Source organism: Camellia sinensis, chromosome 5 (assembly GCF_055761805.1).
Source record: "Camellia sinensis isolate YWXY chromosome 5, ASM5576180v1, whole genome shotgun sequence".
NCBI classification, from domain to species: Eukaryota; Viridiplantae; Streptophyta; class Magnoliopsida; order Ericales; family Theaceae; genus Camellia; species Camellia sinensis.
Window position 1 is genome coordinate 9208626 of NC_138965.1, and position 10743 is coordinate 9219368.

The following is a 10743-nucleotide window of genomic DNA, read 5'->3' on the forward strand; positions in this document are numbered from 1 at the left end:
GCTGGTCTTTCCTAGTGAAGGTAAGAGTGTGTCATGCCACTCATGCATTAATGAATTTTACTGATTATTCAATTCCATTTATGCTATGAATCTATGATATGCTTATGAATTTCAAAGTAAAACAAACAAATATCAATTGGGTAGTATTTTGGAACATGGTGGTTGGGGATACAATACAATTCGCAAACATCGCCAAGACAGAACTTTTAGATCCAAATCACAATCACATTACCACTCACTGATCATTGAAGATGAGATTCCTTATTTGACCAAAGGGAGATCATCAGATAAAAGACGTCTTGCAAAAGACGAGTGTGCTGCTTGTTGCCAGAAGGAGCATTGGGCAAAAGATTGTCCCAATAAAGACAAGAAAGAGGAAAAGGTGAACGTTGCATTAGATGGACATAATGGCGAATGATCAACCTTCACAGTTTCATCACATTGCTAGTCTGATGAATGGATTCTAGATTCCGGATGTTCCTACCATATGTGTCCTAACAAGCAGTGGTTCTCGAGCTTACAAGAGTTCGATGGAGGAGTTGTACTGATGGGCAACGACCAAGGTTGCCGAACAAAAGGGATTGGAACAATTCGACTGAAGATGCATGATGGAACAATCAGAGTTCTTGAAGATGTCCGGTATGTACTAGATTTGACGAAGAATCTCATCTCAGTGGGAGTTCTAGACTCCAAAGGTTACAGAGTAACTATGGAAGGTGGAGTCCTTAAAGTTGTTCGAGGAACATTTGTTGCAATGAAGGGTACTAGAAAGGGAAATTTATATTTCCTAGACGGCTCTATAGTCACAGGGAGAGTGGTTGTCTCTACCAGCTCAGAAGATGATGCATCAAACACTTTCAGACTTTGGCACATGCGTTTAGGGCATACTGGAAAAAAGGCTTTACAAGGGTTGGTAAAGCAAGGCCTGTTGAAAGGCGCCAAAATAGGAAAACTTGAGTTCTGCGAACATTGTGTACTGGGCAAGCAAACAAGAATCAAGTTTGGTACTACTATTCATCGTACCAAAGGGATTCTAGACTACATTCACACCGATGTATGGGGTCCTTCCAAGAATGCTTCGTTGGGAGGTAAACACTATTTTGTGTTGTTCATTGATGATTTCTCAAGAAGAGTATGTGTTTACACAATGAAATATAAAGATGAAGTATTAGACATCTTTCTTACATGGAAGAAAATGATTGAGACCCAGACAGACAGGAAGATCAAGAAGCTCAGATCTGACAATGGCAACGAATACACATCAGATCCCTTCTTTGAGGTTTGCCGAAATGAAGGGATAGTGAGACATTTCACAGTTAGTGGAACGCCACAGCAAAATAGAGTTGCAGAATCCATGAACTGCACTTTGGTGGAGAAAGTCCGGTGTATGCTGTCACATTCTGGATTAAGCAAGGCATTTTGGGGCGAGGCATTGAACTATGCTCTTCGTCTTGTTAACCGACTACCTACTGCAGCACTTAATGACAAGACTCCCATGGAGGTATGGTCAAGAGTGCCAGCTACTGATTATGATCAGCTACGTATCTTTGGATGTCCAGCTTATTTTCATGTTACAGAATCTAAATTGGATCCTAGAGCCAAGAAAGTTATCTTCTTGGGCTTTAGTGACGGTGTCAAGGGATATAGACTCTGGTGCCCTGAATCAAAGAAAGTTGTCACTAGAAAAGACGTTACCTTTGATGAGTCTACAATGCTAAAGCAGCCAAATCCTCAAGAGAATGATGAAGCGTTGAAAAAGTCAGTGCAAGTGGAGTTTGAGACTCCAACGAAGACTGCTCAGACAAGCAACAATCCTGAAGAAGTTTTAGTTGACAGCTCTGAAGAAGATTCTGAAGAGAGTTCAGATGAAAATGAAGATCCAAAGGCCCCATAATAGTCAGAACCTATTGCAATCAGAAAAGGAAAAAGAGTTACTAAGCAACCCGGTTGGATGACCGATATGATGGCCTATGCACTTCCAATCATTGAAGATAATATTCCTTGCACTTTCAAAGAAGCTGTGCAGAATCCAGAAAGTGTCAAATGAAAGGAGGCTATGGATGAAGAGATCGGGTCACTTTATAAGAACCAAACTTGGGAGTTGGCGCAATTTCCAAAAGGCAAGAAAGCAATTGGGTGTAAATGGGTTTACACCAAGAAGGAAGGCATCCCAGGCAAATACAACATCAGATTCAAAGCTAGATTGGTAGCTAAAGGCTATGCCCAGAAGGAAGGAATAGACTACAATGAGGTATTCTCACCTGTTGTGAAGCATACGTCTATTCATATCTTGCTAGCATTGGTTGCACAGTTTGATCTCGAGTTCGCCCAACTCGATGTCAAAACTGCCTTCTTACATGGAGATCTTGAAAAAGAGATATACATGTCCTAGCCAGATGGTTTCAAAGTTGCTGAAAAAGAGAATTGGGCATGTAAGCTGAACAAATCGTTGTACGGGTTGAAACAATCCCCAAGACAGTGGTACAAGCGATTTGATCGGTTCATGACGGAAAAGAAATACATAAGAAGCCAGTATGATCATTGTGTATATTTCCGTAAGCTTTCCGATGGTTCCTTCATCTATTTGCTCTTATATGTAGATGATATGCTGATTGCATCTAAGAGCAAAGTAGAGATTGATAAACTCAAGGCATAGTTGGCAGGAGAGTTTAAAATGAAGGATCTTGGTGAAGCAAAGAAAATTCTTGGCATGGAGATCAAAAGAGACAAGAAGAAGGGAACGATCTGTATGATACAAACCCAGTATCTGAAAAAGATGTTAGAGAGATTTGGCATAAATAGGAAAACAAAAGCTGTGAGTACACCATTGGCCCCTCATTTCAAGCTTAGTGCTTCGATGTCTCCACGCACAGAAGAAGAACGAAAGCATATGGCACAGGTTCCATATGCAAATACAGTTGATGCATTAATGTATGCTATGGTTTGTACAAGGCCTGACATCTCACATGCTATGAGTATGGTAAGCAGGTATATGCATGATCCGGGGAAAGGTCACTGGCAGGGAGTGAAATGGATCTTAAGGTACTTACATGGCACAGTTAATATGGGTTTGAAGTTCGAGAGAGATCATCGACTCGGACAAAATTTGGTTGGATATGTGGACTTAGATTATGCTGGTGACTTGGACAAACGCCGGTCAACAATAGGGTATTTATTTACGCTTGCTAAAGGGCCGGTGAGTTGGAGGTCAACGCTTCAGTCAACGGTGGCTTTGTCTACTACAGAGGCAGAGTACATGGCAGTGATAGAAGCCTTTAAGGAAGCTATTTGGCTACATGGGTTGATTGAGGACTTGGATATTGTTCAGAAGCACGTTGAGGTGCACTGCGATAGTCAAAGTGCCATTTGTTTGGCAAAGAACTAGGTTCATCATTCTCGCACCAAGCACATTGATGTCCGTTTCCATTTCGTTCGAGAAATTGTGAATAAAGGTGATATTCTGCTTCAAAAGGTTAGTACTGCAGATAATCCGACCGATATGCTCACAAAAGTGGTTTCTGGGATCAAGTTCCAACACTGTTTGGACTTGGTCAACATCTCTCGGAACTGAGCAGCTTCGGGTGCATGGCAGTGTTGATCGATCACTATGTTGGATAGAGAATCCTCGCCAAGGTGGAGATTTGTTAAAGATTGGCTCAAATTTTCAATTGATGGCTGCCATAAATGCTGATTGGTGGTTGCCATAAATGATGGTAGTTGCCATAAATGAAGTCGGCAGCTTGTCTCTCCCATTAACCTATAAATGGGTAATGAATGAGAGGAGTTTTGTGTGGTGAGTTGAAGAGAGAATACATAGCAGAGAGAGAGAATTACAGAGTGTGTAATATTTAGTTCCCAATATAGTGAAATCCGCTGCCCGTGGACGTAGGCGATTTGCCGAACCACGTAAATCTTTGTGTGTTCTTGCTTGTGTATTTGTGTGTGATTGTTTTCTGCTTCCTAGGCACAACAAAATCAACATATATTCTGCTCAAAATTCTTGCTTATATGTGCAGTATTTCTTTGTTGTTCTCACATCATTTGCTAGCTCAAATCATTAATCACTTGGGGATGAAAGTAACATACTATGTTCCATTTTTGTCAGTTCTCTAATCATATTAAGTAATTAATAAGCATGAAATTGAAAGAAAAATATTTAGAGAGTAAAGAAGAAGCATGACATGTTGAATGATATCAAGATTCAAAATTATGTTCTTGTAAAAGTTGAAAAAATTGAGGTTAGCAATATGATCACAAAACTTTTTTTTTCCCTTCATTTTATTCAACATATAAGCAGGTTAATAATCATATGCATGTATCATAATTGAAGCCACATGAACATTTTATGTAATTTTAGCAATTAATTATTTAAAAAAAATGTCTAAAGGGGATGAATATTAAAAAAAAAAATAATTGTGATTCACATGGTAGATTCAGATTTGATACCGTTTAAAAAAACAAAAATGTGCTGTCTGTCTTTCTGATCTTGGGACAGTCTAATTTATATGTATCAGAGCATCACTGTATCTAAATTTGTAAATTATGGAACGACATGGGAAGCCACGTGGATCTTGCTGGCTTCTCGTGTGCAACAATCACGTAGCTAATTTGACTCAAAATCATTCACATGCACACTCAAACATACACACTTGCTATGCTGAGAAGATGCGAGCAGCATAGAGAGAATGGGGCTGGGATTTTCTTGCAAGAGGAGACAGTAGGCCAATGGCACTTGTGTATTGCATATTTTATGAAACATTTTATGAGTTTTTAGATAGAAGCCTATGCATAAACAAGAATTGGCTAGTGAGTCTAGGAGCAGCCATTGAATAAACATCTCTCATGATAGTACTTAATTAGATCTAGATCGAAATCACATTGTCACTCATCTATAAATGAAGTTTTGTCTCCTTCTAGCACCATGATATATATGCAGAAGTAACACAGCCTGCAAGATTGAAATGTACATTTCGCTATTGCTATGCGTGATTTCCCAATTAAAGAGAAAAATGGCTTCATCTTTGAAGTCAAAAGCTCTTTACCATTCTTGAGCTGTCAGCTTGCCCTCTAGATCATATCTTCAAGATCAGAGGCGGCTCAATCCTATTTGAGGTCTAAAATGAAAACTTTAAATAAGTAAAAAGTATAAATATGTTTTCTTGATTTTTAAGATGCAAAATTAATAAGTCTTTACATTCAAGTTTTGTTAGGTGGTGACTTGTTGAGTTAACTAGGCATGATATTTAGTGCTAAATATGTATATCTTATTTTCTTTTCTATTTCTCAAAAAATTGAAGTCCTTTATTTATCTACTTACTGTTTTTGCAAATTTGAACTGATATATGTGATATATTGAGGCCACACAAGGAGCTAATATTATTTATGGTACCAAAGCTGTCAAGATTCCTGTTGTCTCAAGACTAATGATTCAACAGAAATTATGAGGTTTACATGGAAATTTAGAATCGTTCACATGCTTTGAATTTTTTTTTTTTCGAAGTGGTTGACTGTCTTTTTGTTTGGGGACACACACTCCCATTTGATTAATATAATACTACTAACAATGCAAGCATGGCTCCATTTTCCAGCATTATAAAAACTAGTTGGCAAAGCTGTGTGCAGATCCTGCTAGACTCTTCTGCAACAATCATGTGAGCATCATTACCTAACTATGCAAATTGTGTGGTCAGTTGTGATCTGAAATGGCTACAGCTTACATTAAATTTCTAGAGGAGACAACTGGGTGTCAATGCCATTCGTGCATTTCATTTTTTATGAACCATCAGAAAAATATTACATACAGACCATATTATTTGATAAGATATGACCAATTAAGTGTGTGGTAAGTTTGGGATCTATTTGGGGGAGACATTGCGTGAACATCTCCGTGAGAACATATAGATCCAAATCAAGATCACAGACAGGTGGTGATGGTTGATGAGGATGAGATTCCTTGTCTACTTCACCCTTGTTATACATATTGAGCCTATTACAAGGAAAGAACACAATCCACAACTTTGACATTGCAAATTCCAGAGCTAGGCCTTATTCCTAATTTGAAAGTAAAAAAATGGTTTCCTCTCCATTGAGATCAAAATCAGCCTGCCATGCTCGTTCTGTCAGCTTGCCCTCTAGGCCTCACCCGCTCATTCCTCAAGTCAATGATCATTTGTCATCAGTAGGTGACGGGCTAAGCAGTCTTGAAGATATGTATGATTGTTTGGATGATTTGCTTCTATTGTCACACACTCAACAAGTCATTGCCCAACAACGCCATAAGAAATGGGTTGAAGAGGTGCTAGATGGGTACCTGAGGCTCTTGGATGTGTGCACCGCTACTAAAGATGTGTCCTCACAAACAAAGCAAGATGTACAAGGGCTTCTTTCAGTCTTGCGCCGAAGAAGGCAAACAAATGACTTTTCCGGGTACTTAGCCTCTAGAAAGAAGGCAAAGAAGGCGATCCAAAAGTCTTTGAAGGATTTGAAGGGTATCAAAAGCAAGGGTTTGGCCTCTGACAAAGACTGCAAAACTTTGGAGATTGTTGGCTTGTTGAATGAGGTCGAAGCAGCCACCATTGGTGTGTTTGAGTCTTTGTTGTCTTATGTTGCAGGGACAAAGGTGCAGTCAAGGCTGGGTGGCTTTTCTTTGATTTCTAAATTGATGCACCACAAGAGTGTAGCATCCCAAGATGAAGAGAGTACAAATGATTTTGAGAAATTTGATGGTGCATTGCAATCACTCAACGGTAGCAGGACAAGCAAAACTGATAGTGCAACACATGTTGAGAATTTCCAAAATCAATTGGGGAAGATGGAGATGAGCATTCAAGAGCTCGAAGAAGGACTAGAGTGCTTGTTCCGGCGTTTAATCAAAACTAGAGTTTCCCTCCTCAATATTCTCAACCACTAGTTGAGAAAATCGTGATGCAAAATCATGGGCATCCAAAATTTTGTTACTCAGAGAAAAGCCATTTGATTAGCTGTTCATACTTGTACATGAGATATACACTTGTGTTTGAACTTGGAATAATAATCAAGAAACTTATGATTTGTGACAATTTCTGGTACAAATTTACTTCTTTCCTCTTATATTTTGTGCAATTCACTTGGAAATGAAATGAATTATCCCAACATGACTCCCTGTTCTAGTTCTACAATGTTTGTCACCGTGTGGATCTTGCTGGCTTCTCGTGTGCAACAATCACACAGCCAGTTTGACTAAACATAATTCATATTAACATTGATTAAAGTATTTATTTATTCATAAATGCATAAATCCTTAATAAATCATAGTGACGATTTCTGCATTTGGAAGCACGGTTATTTAATTTCTATCAGCACTCATAAGCTTCAATTTGTTCCAATTTTTACCACCCAATTATTACATGTGCTTCTATATATGTTAACCCTAAATTCTACACCACATAGATAATTTATGAGACATTTGAGTAGGTTTTGCAAAATGACAAGCCTGTATACATGATTGCATCATAAATAAATGTACCGTGACAGTATTTATTAGCTGTACACATGCACATGCAAAAACACACACACACACACACACACTTGCATGTTGAGAAGATGGGAGCAGAATAGAGAGAATGGTGCTGGGATTTTCTTGCAAGAGGAGACAGTGTGTCAATGATACTCGTGCATTGCATATTTTATGAATCATTTTATTAGTGTTTAGATAGAAGTCCAACGATAGCACTTAGATCCAGATCAGAATCACATTGCTGCTCATCTATAAATGAACTAGAAGGATTCCTTATGTCTCCTTCAATTCACTCCATGATATGTATGCTGGACTAACACAACCTGCAAGATTGAATTGTACATTTTGCTATTGCTAAGATATTTCCTGATAAGAGAGAAAAATAGCTTCATCTACTTTGAGATCAAACGCCCTTTACCATTCTCAATCAGTCAGCTTGCCATCTAGATCATATCTTCAAGATCAGAGGTAGCTCAATCCTATTTCAGGCCTAAAATGAAAACTCTAAGTGGGACACCCTTTATAAATTTAAAAAAAAAAAAAAAAATGTTTTCTTGCCTTTTGAGATGCAAAATTAGTAATTAAGTCTGTATATTCAACTTTTCTTAGGGGGTGACTTGTTGAGTTAACTAGGCATAATATTTAGTGCTCTACATAAGAATATCTTATTTTCTTTTCCATTCCTCCAAAAAAAAAAAAAAAAAAAAAAAAAAATTGAAGTCCTTCATTTATCTACTTACTTTTTTGCAAATTTAAACTGATATATCATAATATAATGTGATACACTGAGGCCACACGAGGAGTTTATATTATTTATGGTATCAAAGCTGTCAAGGTTCCCATTGTCTCAAACCTAATGATTCAACAAAAATTATGAGATTCACACGACTTGCAAACAATTTGAAGTGTACTGGCTTGTCTTTCTGTTTGGAGATCCTCCCGTTTGGTTCATGTGATACTACTAATTGGCAAAGTTGTGTGCAGATCTTGCCAGCCTCTTGTGCAACTATCATGTGGGCATCATTGTCCAATCGTAACTACGCAAAATGTTGTTGACATTAATTTTCTTGCTAGAGGAAACAGCAGGGCCGTCAATGCCATTCGTGCATTCCATTTTTTATAGACCAACCTTTAAATTATTGCATTCAAACCATATTAGATGATAAGATATGCCACTGATTATCCAAGATACAAACAATTAATTATGTGGTCAGTTTGGGGTCTATTTGGGGGAGACATTGAGTGAACATCTCTGTGAGAGCATACAGATCCAAATCAAGATCACGTTGTAGCCAGGTGATAGTTGATGAGGATGAGATTCCTTGTCTCCTTCACCCTCTTAATATATATAGAGCCTATGACAAGGAAAGAAAACAACCCAAACCCGCAACTTCGATTATATTGCACATACCAGCGCTAATCCTTCGAATTGGAAAGAAAAATGGCTTCCTCTCCATTGAGATCAAAATTGATCTACCATGCTCGTTCTGTTAGCTTGCCCTCTAGGCCTCACCCGCTCATTCCTCAAGTGAATGAGCATTTGTCATCAGTAGGCAACAAACTAAGCAGTCTTAAAGATATGTACAATTGTTTGGATGATTTGCTTCTATTGCCACGCACTCAAAAAGTCTTTGCCCAACTATGCCATGAAAAATGGGTTGAAGAGGCGTTGGATGGGTATCTAAGGCTCTTGGATGTATGTGCCGCTGCTAAAGATGTCTCCTCTCAAACAAAGCAAGATGTACAAGTCCTTCTTTCAGTCTTGCGACGAAGAAGGGAAACAAATTACTTTTCAGGGTACTTGGCCTCTAGAATGAAGGCAAAGAAGGCAATCCAAAAGTCTTTGAAGGATTTGAAGAGTATCAAAAGCAAGAACACCGGTTTGGCCTCTGACAAAGACTGCAAAACTTTGGAGATTGTTGTCTTGTTGAATGAGGTCGAAGCAGCCACTGTTGGTGTGTTTGAGTCTTTGTTGTCCTATGTTGCAGGGACAAAAATGCAATCAAGACTGGGTGGCTTTTCTTTGGTTTCCAAATTGATGCACCGTAAGGGTGTAGATGAAGAAACAAACACAAATGAGTTTGAGAAATTTGATGATGTGTTGCAAACACTCACCGATCACAGGACAAGCAAAACTGATAGTATAATACATATTGAGAGTTTGCGAAATCAATTGGGGGAGATGGAGTTGAGCATTCAAGAGCTCGAAAAAGGATTAGAGTCTTTGTTCAGGCGTTTAATCAAAACCAGAGTTTCCCTCCTAAACATTCTCAACCACTAGACCAAGATTTTGTTATTTAGTGAAAAGCCTTTTGATTTGTTGTTCATACTTGTACATGAAATAGACACTTTTGTTTATACTTCGAATATTAATCAAAATACTAATGATTTATGTGTTAGATAATGTTTCAATGGGACCACATAATTAAATGTAGTGTTATTATTTATAAGAAGCGTACAATTTAAGTGATTCAATTTAGTTAATAGGCTTAAGGGTATATGTGTTATGGACCTAATGTGTAGATACTAGTTGTATAATTTCTATTTCTATGAGGGGCAGAAATAGAAATTAAAACATATTGGTTAAAGTTGGTTTTCATTCCTTTTGAACTTCCACAACCTTTCAGTTTTGAAAACCAATAAATAGAAATTAAAACCAATAATGGTTAAAGTTGATTTTCATTCCTTTTGAACTTCCACAACCTTTCAGTTTTGAAAACCAATTACAACCTTTAAAAGGTTATGGTCCCTATTCCTTCCAAAAGGTGAAAATAAGAACACTGCTATTGTTTTTTCTCTAAATCCTCTCAGGGAGAAACATAAGGCACCAAAGGGGAAAGGATTAGAAGGCAATAACATAGTCAATATCAAAGGTTTTATTGACAATCAGACGCTTCCGTTTAACCGTTCATCGATGGATTCAGGTATGTCATTTTGTTTTGATTTCTTGATAATACACATGGTAAATGATCCAAAGTGTAAGGTTTATGTTCTGAATTTATGTTGACACTATGACAATTTTTGGTACAAAATTTACTTCTTTCCTCTTTATCTTTTGTGCAATGTCACTTGAAAATGAAATGAATTATCCCAATAAAGAAAATTCTCATGCTAGAAGATTTAAATGGTTTGTTTTCAACTCCTTCATTATATACTCCATCAATTACAACAATTTATGGTGTACAAAATAGATAGTGTAAATATATAATAGGTTATTTTACTCTCTCTCTCTCTCTCTCTCTCTCTCT

The 10743-nt window shown here is 37.7% G+C and overlaps 2 protein-coding genes across 2 annotated transcripts; both read left to right on the forward strand.

Annotated features, from left to right (window-relative positions):
• Positions 1–5246: 5246 nt before the first annotated feature.
• On the forward strand, positions 5247–7058 carry LOC114280411 (uncharacterized). The gene has a single exon (XM_082867909.1). It carries the CDS (start codon positions 6071–6073, stop codon positions 6908–6910), a length of 840 nt encoding a protein of 279 aa, XP_082724035.1. The 5' UTR covers positions 5247–6070; the 3' UTR covers positions 6911–7058.
• Positions 7059–8288: 1230 nt separating this feature from the next.
• Positions 8289–9832, forward strand: LOC114280403 (uncharacterized). The gene has a single exon (XM_028222761.2). The coding sequence runs from the start codon at positions 8937–8939 to the stop codon at positions 9774–9776; it is 840 nt and encodes a 279-aa protein (XP_028078562.2). The 5' UTR covers positions 8289–8936; the 3' UTR covers positions 9777–9832.
• Positions 9833–10743: the final 911 nt, after the last annotated feature.